Source organism: Calidris pugnax, unplaced genomic scaffold (assembly GCF_001431845.1).
Source record: "Calidris pugnax isolate Ruff unplaced genomic scaffold, ASM143184v1 scaffold36, whole genome shotgun sequence".
In the NCBI taxonomy this organism is placed as follows: domain Eukaryota; kingdom Metazoa; phylum Chordata; class Aves; order Charadriiformes; family Scolopacidae; genus Calidris; species Calidris pugnax.
The window spans coordinates 85818-105202 of NW_015090825.1; the positions used below are offsets into that span (position 1 = coordinate 85818).

Below are 19385 nucleotides of genomic sequence, written 5' to 3' on the forward strand. Positions count from 1 at the left end.
TCATTTTACCTGTGTTTTACACAACTCTTAGAAACTATGAGATGCTTAAAATTATCAGGTTGCTTATTCTAATAAGTCTAAGAGGCAATGCATCAGCGTGCACAAAGACATAGGGATTTTATACCTTCATTTTTATACATTCATCGTAAGTCAGGTCAACAATTCCCCCGTTATTTTACATCAGATGTTCTGCCCAAGGTAAAGGTAAAGTGGTGTAAACCTTCCAAAACCCCTCAACAACCCCTTCCGGTTACACTTTACAATATCTTAGATACCCAGAAGGACTGCACTCTTCTTGCAAATCCACTTGTACAGGGAGTGGCAGTTCTCAGCATGCATTTCTGTCAGCTTATAGACGGCACATTTTTCTTCTTTCTTCCTTCCTTTTACGGTAAAACTGCAAGAGCCAAACAACACGCAGAGATGAAGATCATTGAAAAAGAATTGTTTGTATATACAAAGAAAGAAACCACAAAGACTGGACTTTTTTTTATGCTGTCGTTCTTCGTAAACAAAGGCATTGTATCAGGCAAGTAGATCTCACATCCAAATCAAAGAGGTATTTATGGTTTTTTTTTTTTAATATGTGCCAAAATCTGTAACACTGAATGATGTACATGAAATTAAGCTTTTTTAAAAAATACAGGATCTTGATTTTCTCTTGCGTAGAGCTGTGCTGTCTTCCCATATTGGACCTCCAGTGGTGGGGTTTACAGGCCTGTTTAAGTGCATAGCACCAATTATCACCATGTAACCTGAAATAAGTAGCAATGACAACTTTTTTGCCTGCTGTATGATCTAGTTGCCAGGCTGGTAAAAAAAGCCTCATTTTACCTGTGTTTTACACAACTCTTAGAAACTATGAGATGCTTAAAATTATCAGGTTGCTTATTCTAATAAGTCTAAGAGGCAATGCATCAGCGTGCACAAAGACATAGGGATTTTATACCTTCATTTTTATACATTCATCGTAAGTCAGGTCAACAATTCCCCCGTTATTTTACATCAGATGTTCTGCCCAAGGTAAAGGTAAAGTGGTGTAAACCTTCCAAAACCCCTCAACAACCCCTTCCGGTTACACTTTACAATATCTTAGATACCCAGAAGGACTGCACTCTTCTTGCAAATCCACTTGTACAGGGAGTGGCAGTTCTCAGCATGCATTTCTGTCAGCTTATAGACGGCACATTTTTCTTCTTTCTTCCTTCCTTTTACGGTAAAACTGCAAGAGCCAAACAACATGCAGAGATGAAGATCATTGAAAAAGAATTGTTTGTATATACAAAGAAAGAAACCACAAAGACTGGACTTTTTTTTATGCTGTCGTTCTTTTGATTCTCTGACATACAGACAGGTTTTATTCGTTTAGTGAGCATCACCCTTTCTCTGTTTCCCTAACTTGTTACGCAACTGGAAGTGAAAAGCTTGCACAGCATAACCACCTCCTAATTACGTCAGTTCCTCTCCTGAGAGCTGCCAAGAATTTCTTTTCAGCTGTGTGTTTTGATCAGAATTCTGTACTGAGAAAAATCAGAATAGGCTGAACTGTTGAACTGGAGTGCAGGCCCTCATATCTGACTGCTGCTTTCTCATGGTCTAATGGCTGAAGAGCCCAGGCACAGCAAGAGGGGAACACGTCATGGAAGCCAACACAGATTGACACTGGAATGAACCTACCTGTGCCCTGGATGTTTGGGATCACTGAGCCATACCCATCTTCTTTCCTCCTCATCAAAGCTTAATCCAGTCCAAACAAAGCCAATGTTTTTATCCTTCTGCTTGTTTAAGAAATCCTACAGAGAGATACGTCTTTGAACTCTCATAATAGTGACACTTCATACAACTCCAGCACCAGTAATGTATGGTGGTAATTACTATTTTAAAACCTTTCATGCCCAAAGATTCCAGACAATGTTATCAAGAAATTAAAAATAAAAAAATAAAAAACAACAAACCGCATGGCAATTAGTTCAGATTCTCAACTACACCCAGTTCTATAGCTAATGACAGTAAGTGGAGCAACCAAGGACGTAACCTTGGGCTCCTTGCTGGTGCCTGGCCCATTTCACTAGCACATTATAGATGAGGATCAGGCTGATCTGAATTACAGGACCTGAAGCTATTTCCTCTTTTTCCCCACTACAAGGAAGGGAGGGGAAGTACAGGGAAAAAAGTACAGGGGAACAGTTTCATCCCCCAAAGAAAAGCAAGAGCCTTTATGACAGCTTAGTTCTGAAGAAGTTTGTTGTCGAATAAAACATGCAAGAAGATTGTTTTGGAATAAAACATGCAAGATTTTTTTTTTTTTTCAGTGGTGCCCAGGGACAGGACAAGAGGAAATGGGCACAAACTTGAATATAAGAAGTTCCACCTCAACATGAGGAGGAACTTCTTTCCTGTGAGGGTGGCAGAGCCCTGGAAGAGGCTGTCCAGGGAGGTGGTGGAGTCTCCTTCTCTGGAGACATTCCAAACCCGCCTGGACACGTTCCTGTGTTTCTCAGCATGCATTTCTGTCAGCTTATAGACGGCACATTTTTCTTCTTTCTTCCTTCCTTTTACGGTAAAACTGCAAGAGCCAAACAACATGCAGAGATGAAGATCATTGAAAAAGAATTGTTTGTATATACAAAGAAAGAAACCACAAAGACTGGACTTTTTTTTATGCTGTCGTTCTTTTGATTCTCTGACATACAGACAGGTTTTATTCGTTTAGTGAGCATCACCCTTTCTCTGTTTCCCTAACTTGTTACGCAACTGGAAGTGAAAAGCTTGCACAGCATAACCACCTCCTAATTACGTCAGTTCCTCTCCTGAGAGCTGCCAAGAATTTCTTTTCAGCTGTGTGTTTTGATCAGAATTCTGTACTGAGAAAAATCAGAATAGGCTGAACTGTTGAACTGGAGTGCAGGCCCTCATATCTGACTGCTGCTTTCTCATGGTCTAATGGCTGAAGAGCCCAGGCACAGCAAGAGGGGAACACGTCATGGAAGCCAACACAGATTGACACTGGAATGAACCTACCTGTGCCCTGGATGTTTGGGATCACTGAGCCATACCCATCTTCTTTCCTCCTCATCAAAGCTTAATCCAGTCCAAACAAAGCCAATGTTTTTATCCTTCTGCTTGTTTAAGAAATCCTACAGAGAGATACGTCTTTGAACTCTCATAATAGTGACACTTCATACAACTCCAGCACCAGTAATGTATGGTGGTAATTACTATTTTAAAACCTTTCATGCCCAAAGATTCCAGACAATGTTATCAAGAAATTAAAAATAAAAAAATAAAAAACAACAAACCGCATGGCAATTAGTTCAGATTCTCAACTACACCCAGTTCTATAGCTAATGACAGTAAGTGGAGCAACCAAGGACGTAACCTTGGGCTCCTTGCTGGTGCCTGGCCCATTTCACTAGCACATTATAGATGAGGATCAGGCTGATCTGAATTACAGGACCTGAAGCTATTTCCTCTTTTTCCCCACTACAAGGAAGGGAGGGGAAGTACAGGGAAAAAAGTACAGGGGAACAGTTTCATCCCCCAAAGAAAAGCAAGAGCCTTTATGACAGCTTAGTTCTGAAGAAGTTTGTTGTCGAATAAAACATGCAAGAAGATTGTTTTGGAATAAAACATGCAAGATTTTTTTTTTTTTTCAGTGGTGCCCAGGGACAGGACAAGAGGAAATGGGCACAAACTTGAATATAAGAAGTTCCACCTCAACATGAGGAGGAACTTCTTTCCTGTGAGGGTGGCAGAGCCCTGGAAGAGGCTGTCCAGGGAGGTGGTGGAGTCTCCTTCTCTGGAGACATTCCAAACCCGCCTGGACACGTTCCTGTGTGACCTGCTCTGGGTGGACCTGCTTTGGCAGGGGGTTGGACTGGGTGATCTCCAGAGGTCCCTTCCAACCCCATGTGATTCTGTGATTCTGTAATCCTTTAGATACCAGTTGCTTCTTGCTGGGGATAATCTCTAGGCATATCATTGAATGTAGGCTATTGGTCTTCTGGTTAACACAAATGTTTCTTAACATGCAGAAGCCAACTATCAGAGCTCCTTCCACTGACAACGCCTGTTATGAGCGCATCTGTATTAGAAATGGCTTCTAAAAATACGTGGAAAGCTATACTTTGATATCTGAATTCACAAGGTACAAGTAAAAAGAATATTTAAACCACAGGGCATCTTACAATCTTACCATTTCAGTCTCATCCTCTATAACCAGGAGCTCAGATTTTTTTCCTGAGCAATATTTTCTACTATTGTCCCAGGTGTCACGAGTTTCTGAGTAGAAATAACATCTCCCATAATGAAGCTTCCAGCCAATAGGGCAGAGTTCACATCTGGGGTCTGTGAAGAGTTCGGAGTGAAAGGACTTTTGTCACTTTTTTTTTTACAACTGATATCATAATTATTGACTCCTTCTTTTTCCATGGCTTTTGAATAAGACAGCAAAGAAGCTTTAAACCAGGGGCAGGGAAGAAATTGTGATGGTATAACTTATTTTAAGAAAGCACATTGTCCCTGCTTTGCGTGGCAGTAGGGATAGTCACAGTGGTAATAAGGACAGTAATTCTTTGATTAGAGGTAACTCTGTGCCTTTAAATATTTCAGAACTCTAGATAATTGTATTAAATATTTTACATAATAGTTGGGGTAAAAGCCATAGGGTAAAATCCCAGCTCCACTGGGAGCAGTACAATTAAATGGCATCTATAGAGAAATAACCAAGACCTTCAGTAACACTTCTCCACTTCTATTTTTGACTTAAACTAAAATTTTCAAGGATGGAACTCCAAACTAGATCACTTTATACTTCTTCATCAATATATGCATGCGTATTCCAGAATCCAAAGGTCAATTCCTTTGTGGAGTTGTTTGGTTTTGTATTAATCTTTTCAAGAGCTTCAAACCATTTATGCTACAAGTGAGACTTTATTTCCTTACCATTTGTATGCACACATAAGCTTTCCTTCAATGTAGTCAGTAAGCTCTTTTCACGAAGATCTTCCTTTAAGATACTGTCACTTTCAGAAAGATTTCCTCTGGGCTTCCACATGCTACTTGATAGCAGGTCACCTAGACAAGAATCTCCAACATTTTAATGCAAAGCTCACAAGTGCACTGTATAGAAACCACGCAGTGTTTTTCAATAGATAATAATAGGAACTTTAAGTGGAAACTCATATTGCTCATTTGTCCTTCCAGCTCTCCTGTAAATGGTAGGTTGAGAGTTGAACATCCAAATCATATACATTAAACAAATGCATGAGGTGACCAGCTTCACAAAGACAGTGTAGGGTCCATTACCATCACGCTTTTGACAACATGGTATGCAACAGTTGTCGGAGAGCTGAACATCCAAATCATATACATGTTTAATGAGGTGACCGGCTTCGCAAACTGTAGGGTCCACTACCATCATGCTTTTGACAACATGGTATGCAACAGTTGTCTTTCAAATAGCATGGCTCTGCCTTTGATTTTCCAGGTCCTGAAATTTGTATTGAGCATATTTCAGGAAATAATGGGTTGATGTGAGAGGGCAGGAGTCACATCCAGAGGATGGGAGAATAGCTGACTCTGCAGGACACTCATGCCCAGAAGTACGGCTGAATTCTCATTCACTCCTGTGTTCTCAAGCGATTTGGATGTGTGAAGTGATTTTGATGTCCAGAAGCAGGTTGAACATTGGGACTACCAGGCCAAGATACTCTAAAGGAAGAGACTAAAATCAGACTCCTTGATCAATATTCACATGCTTGTTGATGGCAGCCTAAAAACTTGTTTGACTTGCTTTGCCAGGGCAATTGCAACCATTTCTCTCTGATCTCTGAGTTGAGGTGCTCAGGGATAATGGTACACATCTCTGCTGGATGGGTAAGCTCTGTGTGCACATGATCAATGCTGGCAGTGACCCAGTGCTTATGCACAAGTTCTGTGGGCAATGCAAAGGCCACTTTTATAAACTCAGAGGCACACATATCTTATTTCTGTTTTAGAGAGGTCTTTTCCAACACAGCGTACCATCTTCCAGCCTCCTGTCTCACCCATCCCTGAAGTCCAGCTCACATTCCTGTTGTACACACCAGGGAGGACTGGCTGAGACTTAAGGTAAGCAAACCAGGGCATCAGAAGGTGAAGATTAGATGTGAAGATGAGGGGAGGAAGACATAGCAGGGGTTCCAGTTGAACCTTATACCTGGAGTAAGTTTTGTTTCATTACTAAAAGTTTTTTTCAGACTGTTGGATGGATGGATGGATGGATGGATGGATGGATGGATGGATGGATGGATGGATAGATGGATGGATGGATGGATGGATTCTTTGGCTAGAAACCTTGGTGGTTTGTTCAGTTTTGGAAAGGAATAGGAGGGACTCTCAGATTGGGGGACTGGAAAGTGAGAAACACTCCAGCCCTCTTCATACACCCCAAACATGCAACAATGCTCTGAAAGCCACTGACCTTCTGTAGATCCACAGCCCCAAAATACTGGTGACTCCCTCCCACCTTCACCGGAAACACAATAGCATAAAGGCCTTATCAAAACAGTTTGTTTGCAAAACTTGTTTAAGTTAAGAACTTATACCTGTCAATTTCACAGGAATTAGAGCAAAACATTTCACTTGGTCACTCACATTGCTGAATTAATGCGATCACAGCTCCCAAAAATACAACGTTCAGAAATCCTGAGAGAGCAGCAAAGTACCGCAAGCCTGAAGAATTAGAGGAAAGTTCTGCAAGAAATAAGAAGGGTTTATAAAAACAGTGTTAATTGCTACCCAGGACATAAATCTGGGTTTCTCTAGGTATCTTTCAGACAGAACGTCCATCACTGTCACTTTGCTGCATGCTTTGTCACAGTTGCTTTTTCCCTTCTTGTTGCCTCCTGCATATCAAGCAGTTCTTGCTTCTAATAAGCTTTCACTTATGAAAACTTGTTGGGGCTTGACTTTTTCTCATACTATCTTCACTGATTGCCAGTTCATTTGGGGTTTTGTGTGGCTACTGAACACTTTCTGCTTCTTCATAGCAGGGAGGTGTTAATTGCAGGTATCATGATGACTGTTAGATGTCACAGCAAGCATTTAACAAACATTGCTAAAGAAAACCTCAACAATTTTGTGACAAATGAAGAATTGAAGTTTCTTACCATTGCAGAGAAAAAGATGTATATAACATGTAAGAACAAAAATGAAGTTCTAGGGCTATGCATACCAACTCTATCAACCAAGAAAGGACCAGTAGATTCTATGAAAATTAAGCTCTGTAACTCTAGGACCCACTAATTAGTTTTATCACCTGTACACTGGATGCCTTAGAAAAGTCCACATTATAATTTGGATATGTTTTTTTTTTTTTTTTTAATGGAGTGGCTGATGTTGAGCCAATCCCACCTAGAAAATTACTACAAAATGTTTGAGAAATTATGTAGCAGGGCTTCTTTGCAGGCTGGATGCTCGATTAAAGTCAGTGAATAGAGAAGCAAAAATGATTTCCCTTGCAACTCAAAGAAAATTACTTTTAAATAAGATCAGAAAAAACAGGAAATGCACAATCATGATGAATATTCTTTCTCAATATTACCCAACAATCTTAAAATTTATTCTTATAGGACTGTTACACCAGTTCCTAGTCAAACCCAGTGCTTCTGTTTGCTCACTCATTTTACTTATAGATTTCTACATATCTTGACATAGAATCACAGAGCTATGTAAGGAGGCCATCTAGTCCGGAGTCCTGGTTAAGGTGGGTCAGGTTACAACTGGTTTCTCAAGGCTTTGTCCAGTCAATTTCTAAATTTCTCCAAGGATGGAGATTCCACAACCTTTCCAGGCTCCTGCTCTAGTGTTTGACCACTGCCATGGTAAGAAAAAAATTTTTTGCATGAAATTGCAATTTTCCATTTTTCAACTTGTGTCTTTCAGTGTGCACCTTCAAGAAGAGTTTGGTTCCATCTTCTCTACACACTTCCATTCAGTAGTTAAAGAGAAAGGTAAAACTCCCTTCAGCTTTCTCTTCTTAGGGCTGCACAAAGTCAATTGACTCAGCCTCTCCTCCTGTGTCACTTCTCACTGTCTCAGGAGCCCTTTGCTGGACTCATTCCACCAGGTTGTCAGCATGCTCTTGGAAGGGCTAGCTAGTTAATGTAAGCTACAATACTGCAAAGCTCTTTAAAATAACTGAGGCATAAAAAGTGTTCTATGATACCTCAAAGGATTCCTTGCAACAGGAAGAAGAACAGTTAGAAGATGCCTGGCTATGCAGGAAATGTCATGTAATTTTTTCTTCCTAACTTTCTAATATTAGTGTTTTCAGGAAGTACTTTGTGTGTGTTCTTCTAGAAAGACCGAGCCATAACACACTGTTCTTTTTGGCCAAACTTAGCTTCATGGGAAAAAAAGATTTTACATGTGAACCTTCCATGAGTTAGGACCCAGGAATAAAGTCAGAGAATAACAGAATTTCCATTTCATGGAAATAGCCATTCGTGGAACAGAAAACAGGGTGCCAAAATGTTATACCTTGTAGAGAACTTGTTCTCTAACTTTTAAATAAGATCAGGAAGTATAATTTAAAAGCCATTACATTTCAAATGCTGGTGGTCCAGATCAGATGCGAATCAGCTGTTTGAAAAGTTCTTTGCTTCTGCACTGCTATTTCAAAAATGTCATGCACAGAGCTGTATTTCAAATCATGATATAACCTGAACTTTGTGCTACATGATAGTCTCATTCCCTAACACTTTCACTAAATGTCTAGCTATCATTTTGCTTGTCATGGAGGTCAAACGTCTTTTCCCCTCAGCTATTGTGTCAAAGTATGATTGTGTTTCATCATACTTACTTGGAAACACTGTATCTGGGACTAATCATCTTTAAATGTTCAAACAGCTAATCCCCGCTGGTTTTATATTGCCAGGGTATCTAGATGGCAGATACATGGAAACAGAACGCAGTACTTTTCGCTAGCGAGGCAACATATTATGGTTAAGCACCTGTGTACATTTTCCTTCTTCCTTTCGGTGCTATGCAGTGATTTTTGACAGGCTATCTGGGGTCTGATCCTAACTGTGCCATGATTTGCACAGTGGCTAGGCTGCAGGTGATTTGTGTGAGTACTCAGCTCAGTGCCCAGCTGCCCAGGGCGAGCTCTGTTGGCACCAACACGTCAGGGCTGAGAAAGCAGCAGGGGCTCTCAGCTCGGAGGCTGCCCAGCTTCTCACATCACCTCTGTAGCTGGCACCACCAGCCAAGGCCGGATGGCTCTGCGAGGAGGAAGGGCAGCGCTGCATTGTGGTCTTCCTCCTGTGATACGTGAACTGGCACAGATACGGCAGCAGAGCACACCACTGAGGCACTGCGACCATTTCTAACCACTCCAGTGAATACACTTCTGTATTCCCTATGCTAAGTCTGTGTCTGGTCTAAAGTGAGCTCACACAGCTCTCACTAGAAGTAGAGACTCAGCTTGCAGTGCCCTGTTTAACAAGTCAAATGAAAGCACTGCTCTCTTTACAGAATCACAGAATGATACGGGGTTGGAAGGGACCTCTGGAGATCATCTAGTCCACCCCCCCTGCCAAAGCAGGTCCACCCAGAGCAGGTTGCACAGGAACGTGTCCAGGTGGCTTTGAATGTCTCCAGAGAAGGAGACTCCACCACCTCCCTGGGCAGCCTCTTCCAGGGCTCTGCCACCCTCACAGGAAAGAAGTTCCTCCTCATGTTTAGGTGGAACTTCTTATATTCAAGTTTGTGACCAATTAGCTGCTTACTCGAAACCTTCCTGCTGCCCTGTCGTGCCGTGCTGCCCCGTCGTGCAGGTAGACAATGAAGATGGAGCATTTTGAACCTGGTTTTGTCACTCTGTGCTCTGCGTGTTCGTGGTCGCGTCCTGATCTGTGTATGTGCCCGGCATGCTTTGTCTGACTTTCTGCTTCTTTTAAATGGAAACTTTCATACTACTCCGTTACAGCAATATTTTTGTGCACTCTGACAAAAGACCATTAAACATTCTTAATTAAATAAATAATAGCTTGTATGATCAATTTTCTGATTTTTTTTTTTTCCTCAATTTTGCTGGTTCTGTGCTTTTACTGCAGTTGGGAATGGGCTTTCAGCTAATTTGTTGTCATAATAGACAAACAGGCACAATTTACATCAATAAAATTGCACAAAATTTATCCCGCCATAATGAGTAAGCAAAGTTGCTCTTTCTTTTTTTCTGTTAAAAATTGTTCCTACATAAACGTGCAGCCAGATTTTCTCAGGAACTGATCATCACAGCTAATTAACTGTTTGGAAACTGGATGTCTAATTGCTCTGAGGACTGGGTATTTATGATCTGAGAAGCTCTTCCCTGGGACACTTAAAAGAAATAAAGGTTAGCAAGGGTGAACTTGAAAACCTTCCAGCCTATATCTTTGTACTTTCTTCCTTGCTGCTTCTGACACTTTTGACAAAATCCCCAGAAGTTGTTGAAAAAGCTTACTGGACAGTAAGTTACTGTCTCATCATTTGCATTTAAATTATTCTTAAATTCTTTTTAGCTGTGATTCCTGAAAGCAAAACAAACTGAACCAAAAAAAACCCACCCAAACAAACAAAAAAACCCAACCAAAAACCCTGTAGAAAACTTAAAATAGCTCATGAGCCATTAACCACTGCCAAACGTACTGAAAACTAATGTTTTCCTCATATGTTTCTATAGCTGAGTCTCCATTTTGTACTGCGACTGTCAGCACAGGGACTCCAAGCGTGGTGGTACCATCAGTACTGCATTTTATCATCCTATTTCTCTGCATACTGCCATATCTCTTTGGCAAATTTACTAATACCAATTAAAATCGTGGCAGATTTGTGGGGTTTTTTTATGAGAACTCAAATATAGCTAGAGAGATTTGTTAATTACAGAACAAATCTGAAGGCATAGCACAAATGCTTACATGCTCACCTGCGTTAGAGCTCCTCTTCCTCGTTTTGAAACGAAGCGATGTGTAACCCTCTTCATTCTCCATCTCAAGGTCTTTTTATCAGTTCTTCCTACTGAAGACTGTTCAACTGTTAGTGTCAAACCAGGCTACGGGCAATGCTTCAAGCGAGTGCGATAAACAGGAAGGGCTTTTGACAGGGTATCTGGGCAGGGGATGGCCATACGTGCTTTTAGCTGAAGCCATGCAGCAGCAAGACGATGAAAAGGAACAACAAACGAGTAAACTCTTTTTCATTTCCTCCATCTTTCTCTGACAAGCTCCAGACCTTTCTAACAGACTCCTCTAACACTGCATTTTCTCCAGTGAAATATCACAGTCCTCAAATGCAGTCTTTCAATCCACACACACTCCTGCACAGAGAATAGATTTGAGCCCCCCAAGGACTGGATTGAGGGACTTTTTTCATTTACTTTACATTAAAATCAGCTGTGTAATCTTTTTTTTTTTTTTCCCAAGTGCTGGGAATTTCTTCTTGCTTTACCAAAGGAAGATTGTGTGCATACGTGTCATTAAATAGCTGGAAAGGGCATTTAAATACATGTATTTATCTTTGGTTCTGCTTTGTGCCTGTCCACTTGAGCAACCGTTCATAGATTTGAACAACTTAATGCCTTTCTTTAAACAGAGAATTGTGTGACATGGAACAACTGAATCAGATCCCTTCAAACCTTACAGGTTGCAACATTTCTGTTGCACTTCAAAAAGGACAAGCCTGAGCTTTTTGTATCAGCAAAGAGTCGTTTACTTTTAAATTACTATGCAAGGTCTTTTCCAAACAATGTAAGTTGGGGATTCTAGCAAGTTCTTGGTGATCTTTTAAGTGCTAGTCAGGAATATTTCTTTATGGAAATTGAGGATTCAGTAGAAAGTTACAAGTTGTTTTCTCTGAAATGGTTATAATGATTTCTGGCAGCTGTCAAATCCAGCAGGTTTCATCAAGGTTTTCTTTGGGCCAGGACTACATCCTGACTTCGCCTTTAGTGTGTCCCTATAGTGCCTAGTGGTGATTCAGCACAGGAGACATAGACCATCACGTCATTATCTTTAGTATGCAATTAAATGCTTAGTGTCCTAAACACTTATCTCAGTTTGGAGGAATATAAATGCATCCAGAGGGATAGACAGAAATTATTCAAGGTCAACCTACCACTCTATATTATTTTCTGTACGATTTTTCTTTCTTCTTTTTCTCTTGTGTGATTTGCTAAGCTGTGTAAAGCTGTAGTAAATCAAAGGCAGTGGATCCTGTTGTTGCCTTAGGAAGCTCTCAGAAAAATTAGCAAAAGGCCATCCATGGGAATAATGACAGAAATTAATTTCTAGGTGGATTATCCTCCTGCATAAGAACAAATCAGTTTTTAAAAATCATGTATCTAGTAAATAAACTGAATATTATAGTCTTTCACTTGTACTAAATCCCCTTCACACTTTTAAATTAGTTTTTAAAAGTTTGGAGTAGAAGTGAAAATATATTCATACATCTACTTTTAAAGATTCCCAAGGAAAGGAAAAACACTCTTTCAAGCTACAAGCTAAAAACAATAATTCCCCACCCGACCCCCCAAATAAAAGGAAAAACACTCTTTAAAGCTACAAGCTCAAACAATAATTCCCCACCCGACCCCCCAAATTTACCAAGCAATTGATGCAGTACACATCCAATAACTGATACAGCCGATTAACATGCATAGTAAATTCTATGTGGTGGCAAAATGTTAATCTTTGAGCAACCTTTCTTGTTACAGTATTTTCAGGGATCTGGGGTTTTTACATCATTCTACCAAGGATGCCATTGCTATTAATTTTGTGTACGTTGTCTGGGAACAGTGAGTATCATGATGGTGATCTTACCATGTCAAAGCCTATTTAGCTACTTCTACAAAAAGATTTGCCAAAGAGATGGCTACAAAAGGAAAATGGAGGAGCATGGAGGACACAAGAAGGGTAAACGGATAGTCCCGTACACTATGGATAGTTATCTCATAGCACAGAGATGCCAAATGGCTACGGTCAGGTGCTATTCATTCAAGACTTCTAAAGGAACTCAGCAAACAAACAGCCAATCTGCTAGGAGTGGTATGCAACGTGCTTAGGAAGTTCTTGGTGTCAGAATGCGAGTCTACTTCTCAAGGGTCTCAACGTAGACCTGGAATATTTCCAATCGGTAAACCTGATCTTTATACTGGAAAAAAAAAATGACCCAAACCCCCAAATTCAAGTAAGGAACAGAATTGTCATCACGTGACTAAGTATTTCACTAGTGAAAGGTATTTAGAGGGAAATCATGTCTCTCATATCCAAGGGAATTTCTTGGAGAAGAATTCCAAACTCCAAAAATTCAATTATTTTCTCTCTAGAAAGGAAAATCTCCATAGCATGAGATTTTAGTGGTGATCAGTTTTGACTTGAAAAGACATGACTTCTTCCAATAATCTAAAATAGCTTTCACTATAACAATGGACATTGTACCAACTTTCAGGTTTTTGTCTCATTTTCTGCATTTGTAAAAGGCTCCAATGTCTTCTAAAATGAAATGAATACTACACCCATAGTAGTATTCTCATCTCCATCTGAAAAACAATGAAACAATGTCCCAGTTCAGACTTTTGGAGTCACAATCATTGGTCTTTTTTTTTTTGGTCACTTTTCTTTTTGTGCATGCACTCCAAGGTACTGGCTTCTGTAAGGTGTTCTTGAGTCCACAACTCTTAATACAGGATATTTTTTTTCATAATGAAAGCACACAATTTTTAAACATCATCCATTATGTGCTTTTCCTTAGCCCACTATGCCTTCAAAAGGAGAATGTGATTTTAAAATCCCTTCTCTTTTTGAGGGAAATGACATATGAAAACTTAATTGAATACTCTCTGTCAGGCCAGGGTGTTAATTTAAGCCTTCTTTCCAAATAAAAGGTTGATTAAATCAGTTTGCATGACACTACAGCTGTATAATATATATATTATGTTAATTATATTAATTACATTAATGGTATTGATATTAATTGGGCTGTCCTATTAGCAAATACTGTAGCAGTCTTCCAAGACTTCATGGCTTCTTGTCTGCCTTCTTAGCCCTTTCTTGTTCCATTTATCACATGGTTTATGTATTTTTAATAAAGAAAAAAGGTATGTGTAAATCATGTAGTTAATTGCTAGAGCTAACTGATTTTATTTTTTTTTTGCTCAAATTATCCATGGACTTCCAGAAAGAGGAATGGCAGGCTGCAGTCAGAGGGATTACTCTGAAACTGAGACAACCGACAGCCAAGAAGAACAGGGACATGAGTTGCCTAGATGGCAGCTCCCAGAGAGTGTCACAGAATCACAGAATGACAGAATGATGGGGGTTGGAAGGGACTTTCAGAGGTCATCTAATCCAACCCCCTGCCAAAGCAGGTTCACCTAGAGCAGGTTGGACAGGAATGCATCCAGGCAGATTTTTTATATCTCCAGAGAAGGAGACTCCACCACCTCTCTGGACAGCCTGTTCCAGGGCTCTGTCGCCCTCAAAGTGAAGTTTTTCCTCATGTTCAGATGGAATTTCCTGTGTTCCAGTTTGTGCCCATTGCTCCTTCTCCTGTTGCTGGGTGTCACTGAGAAGACTCCAGCCCATTCCTCTTGACACCTGCCCTTTAGATATTTATAAACAACGATAAAATCCCCTCTCAGTCTTCTCCAGGCTAAACAGACCCAGGTGTCTCAGCCCTTCCAGGGAGACAAGCAGATGCACATACAATCATAGAATCACAGAATAGTTTGGGCTGGAAGGGAACTTAACAGGTCATCTAGTCCAGCCTCCCCTGCAATGAGCAGGGACATCTCTAACTAGACCAGGTTGCTCAGAGCCCTGTCCAGCCTAGTCTTGGATGCTTCCAGGAATGGAGTATCTACCACTGAATTTCACTGAATTTCACTGAATTTTTAGAGTTGGAAGGGACCATAGAGATCATCTAGTCCAACTCCCCTGCTGAAGCAGGATTGCCTAGAGCTAGAGCATGTTACTCAGGACTGCATCCAGGCGGGTTTTGAAAATCTCCAAAGAAGGGGACTCCACAACCTCCCTGGGCAGCCTGTTCCAGGGTTCCGTCACCCTCACCGTGAAGAAGTTTCTCCTCATATTTGAGTGGAACCTCTTATGTTCCAACTTGTGCCCGTTGCCCCTCGTCCTCTCACTGGGAACCACTGAAAAGAGTCTGGCTCCCTCCTCCTTCAACCCTCCCTTGAGATACTTGTAGGCGTTGATAAGGTCTCCCCTCAGCCTTCTCTTCTCCAGACTAAAGAGTCCCAGCTCTCTCAGTCTCTCCTCATAAGGGAGATGCTCCAATCCTTGAATCATCTTTGTAGCCCTATGCTGGACTCTTTCTAGTAGTTCCCTGTCCCTCTTGAACTGGGGAGCCCAGAACTGGACGCAGTATTCCAGTTGTGGCCTCACCAGTGCAGAGCAGAGGGGGAGAATGACTTCCCTTGACCTGCTGGCTACACTCTTCCCTATGCAACCCAAGATACCATTGGCCCTCCTGGCCGCAAGAGCACACTGTTTACTCATTGTCATTTTACTGTCCACCAGGACCCCTAGATCTTTCTCTTCAGTAGTTGCCTCTAGCAGGTCCACCCCTAACCTCTCTGAGCAACCTGTTCCAATGTCTCACCATCCTCAGAGTGAAAAATTTCCTCCTTCTATCTAGTCTAAATCTCCCCCTTTTAGTTTAAATACATTACCCCTCATACTGTCACAACCAGCCCCCATCCTGTAGGCCCCCTTTAACTATGGGAAGGCCGCTATAAGTCTCCCTGGACCCTTCTCTTCTCCAGGCTGAACAACCCCAGCTCTCTCAGCCTGTCCTTGTAGGAGAGGTGCTCCAGCCCTCTGATCATCTTCTTGGCCCTCCTCTGGGCTCACTCCAACAAGTCCATGTCCTTCTTATGTTGAGAGCCCCAGAGCTGGACAGAGGATTCCTGGTGGAGTCCTCATGAGAGCAGAGAGGCAGAATCACCTCCCTCAACCATGCTTCTCTTCATTCAGCATAGGATACGGTTGGCTTTCTGGGCCCCGAGCACACATTGTCAGCTCATGTCGAGCTTCTCACCCACTAAGCTTCACATAGGAATTCACAAATCCTCTGCTGAGATTTACAGTCATTTTCCATTATAAATGTAAATGATATGTTTGTTCATGGGCTTATATTGTTTGCATTTGGTCTCTGAAATTCAGCAATTATATTAAGAAATACCTGAGGGTGGAAAATAAGTGCTTCTAGATCTGACCAATCTGACTTAAGGAAAATGAAAAGGACATTTAAAATAAGAATTCACATTTTGGCTTCACAGCACCACTGTCAGCATGCATAAGCTGTCAGTTATAGAATCATAGAATCATCTAGGTTGGAAGGGACCTTAAAGATCATCTAGCCCAACCATCAACATAACTCTGACAAAAAAATAAATAAGAAATAGGAAATAAAAATTACCAAACCATATTCCTGAGGACCATGTCTACCCGTCTTTTGAACACCTCCACGGATGGTGCCTCAACCACTTCCCTGGGCAGACTATTCCAATGCTGGATAACCCTTTCTGTGAAGAAATTTTTCCTAATATCCAATCTAAACCTCCCCTGGCGCAACTTGAGGCCATTTCCCCTTGTCCTATCTCCTGTGACTTGGGAGACAAGACCAACCCCTGCCTCTCCACACACCCCCGTTCAGGTAGTTATAGAGCGCGATAAGGTCTCCCCTCAGCCTCCTCTTCTTCAGACTGAACACCCCCAGCTCCCTCAGCCTCTCCTCATAAGACTTACTCTCCAGACCCCTCACCAGCTTCGTTGCCCTTCTCTGGACCCGCTCCAGCACCTCAATGTCTTTTTTGTGGTGAGGGGCCCAAAACTGGGCACAGTACTGGAGGTGAGTCACAGAATCATACAATGGTTTGGGTTGGAAGGGACCTTAAAGACCATTGGGTCCCAACCTCCCTGCCACGGGCAGGAACACCTCCCACTACAACAGGTTGCTAAAGCTCCAAAGCCCCAAGAAGCAGGAAACTACCTAGAGATTTTATGACAGAGATCAAAGGGCAGTAAAGATGCTTTAATAGAATGCAGATCCTCTCGTACAGTCAGAAAAAAACCGAACAAACAAATTTTGCAAACCTTTTACATTAGTAGCTCCTGGAACCGCTCTTGCTGGGTTACGAATGCTTTTCTGGCCTTGTGTTCACAGGTTCAAAACCATTCTTATCTGCTAGTGCTACGATCACATGCAGATCTCATCAAGTCAAAAGAAGCCAGAGCATGATGCCCTCATTTTCCACAAATCCCTTACTCTGCCTTTGGATTGTTTCTGTTGATTTCCGTCTTAATTTTGCCTTCTGCAAAGCAGCCTGGAGCTTCTTAAGCGACTCCTTGTAAAGCTGTTTCTTCCTGCGAAATAGCTCCACAATTACTAGCCTTGATCTTACTGGTGGATGATTGTAAGAAAAAAAAAGTGCGAACAGTGTCTCAGGAAGCTTTTAGATGACCTGGATTTGAGCTACCAGCAATTACCACTGTGGTTTCAGCAACCTTTAAGTCTATGAGTAATATGAAAATGGTTGCTGCAGGAAGTGGAGGTAGTGTCTACACACGGGCAGTTTCCGTTCCCTGCCCTGCCAGTGCTGAGATGAACACTGCCTGTCACATCCACCGCATTCCAGCTGTATCAAGGCTGGCTGACAGATGCATTGGCACAAAGTCGGAAATGAAACCTTGGAAGTTGCAGTTAGAAATGTCTACGGTCTTGATAAACCACCCATCTCTTCTCTATGCTGCGGCTTTCCGTCTGCAGCACCCACCATAGAATCATAGAATCGTAAAATGGTTAGAGTTGGAAGGGCCCTTAAAGATCATCCAGTCCCAACCCCCCTGCCATGGGCAGGGACACCTCCCCCCAGACCAGGTTGCTCAAAGCCCCATCCAGCCTGGCCTTGAACCCCTCCAGGGATGGGGCAGCCACAGCTTCTCTGGGCAACGTGTTCCAGTGTCTCACCACCCTCACAGCAAAGAATTTCTTTCTGGTATCTAATCTAAATCTCCCCTCTTCCATTTAAAACCGTTACCCCTTGTCCTGTCACTACCCTTCCTGACAGAGTCCCTCCCCAGCTCTCCTGTAGCTCCCTGCAGATATTAGGAGGCTGCTCTGAGGTCTCCCTGGAGCCTTCTCTTCTCCAGGCTGAACAACGCCAGCTCTCTCAGCCTGTCCTCATAGCAGAGGTGCTCCAGCCCTCTGATCATCAACATCACAGTCAGAGCAAGTTCTTTAACCTGAAATTCATTTCCAGTGAGTGGTGTCTCTTTTACAGCAGGAATCCCTACAAAGGGGATGGGAAATTGGAGAATCAGACCCCCGGCATGGTTCTCCCACATGTGATTGTTCCTGCACTAAATGTTATGCCCCCTACCAGGGGGACTATCAGCAGTCCCTCCAGGGACTACCCCAGGTTACTGGGGTCAACAAGAATGAAAGGTCTCTGTGGTGGAAATAACCCTCAGCCCTGACACAGGGGGGAAAAGCTCCCCCAGATGCTTCTGTCAGAGCCCCACCTCAGCAGCCAGCACACCGTTGTGTAGTTCAAGGAGACAGCCTTGCTGCCCGGCTGCTGTGGTGCCATGCATGAGGCAGTTCCTACTGCACCACCTCTTTTTTTCTCTTCTCTGAACAACGGAGGCTGAGTCCTGGAGACCTGCCTTGTCCTGAGGGCTGTGATGTTCACCTTGGGCAAGTTTAAGAACATCAAACCTCAGAAGTTGTGCGCAGCTTTGCTGGCTGCTACAGTCACTGCAGTTTCTGAACCCTAAAATCTCTAGGTCTGATGGGTCCCTATAACCTCACTTCCTAGAAAGTTTTCAGTTAGGGCTACTGGAAACAGAATTATTGCCTGTGACATAAGCAGTTGCCAGATAAACTAAACGTAGTAGTTACTATCAGGTTTTCAGTGAGACAGGAGAACTTCTCAGAACTTAATTTTATCTCACTGAACATTAGAAGTACCAGTAAAAGTAGGCATGTGACCTAAGTCTTATGCCTAGGTTTCCTCTTGTTATGGTTTGAGAAAACCCAAAACAATCTATTGTCATTTAGACAAGTATTCTATCACCCAATGATCCCTCCCCACCCGGAAAGGGGAATTGGGGAACACAAGAAAACACAAGGGTTGAAATAGAAATAAATAGAAATAGAAATAAATAGAAATAGAAATAAATGTACTAGACTAAGACTAAATAACTAACAATAATGCTAAAGAACCAGTGTTAATCCCGATACTGATATAAGACATACGAGAATTATACCCAGCCAGTTATATCAGTAGAAGCTGTGCACTCCCAGCAGGGACAGCAAATGGCGGACACTGCCAGCGCAAT

At 42.0% G+C, this 19385-nt stretch overlaps 1 protein-coding gene across 1 annotated transcript; it reads right to left on the bottom strand.

Annotated features, from left to right (window-relative positions):
• Window positions 1-616: 616 nt before the first annotated feature.
• On the bottom strand, window positions 617-17932 carry LOC106886818 (killer cell lectin-like receptor subfamily F member 1). Its single transcript, XM_014940052.1, has 8 exons — window positions 17139-17932; window positions 10952-12327; window positions 6637-6735; window positions 4945-5076; window positions 4196-4347; window positions 3022-3137; window positions 1101-1222; window positions 617-755 (listed from the first exon to the last, which is right to left on the bottom strand). Exons 2-8 carry the CDS (start codon window positions 11013-11015, stop codon window positions 634-636), a joined length of 807 nt encoding a protein of 268 aa, XP_014795538.1. The 5' UTR covers window positions 11016-12327; window positions 17139-17932; the 3' UTR covers window positions 617-633.
• Window positions 17933-19385: the final 1453 nt, after the last annotated feature.

Coding starts and splice junctions, on each gene's coding strand:
- LOC106886818 (XM_014940052.1), bottom strand. CDS start 11,015: ATGGAGAATGAAGAGGGTTACACATCGCTTCGTTTCAAAACGAGGAAG. Junction 6,736..10,951: donor GAAGAGGAGCTCTAACGCAG/GTGAGCATGTAA, acceptor TATTTCTTGCAG/AACTTTCCTCTAATTCTTCA. Junction 5,077..6,636: donor GATCGCATTAATTCAGCAAT/GTGAGTGACCAA, acceptor ATTCTTGTCTAG/GTGACCTGCTATCAAGTAGC.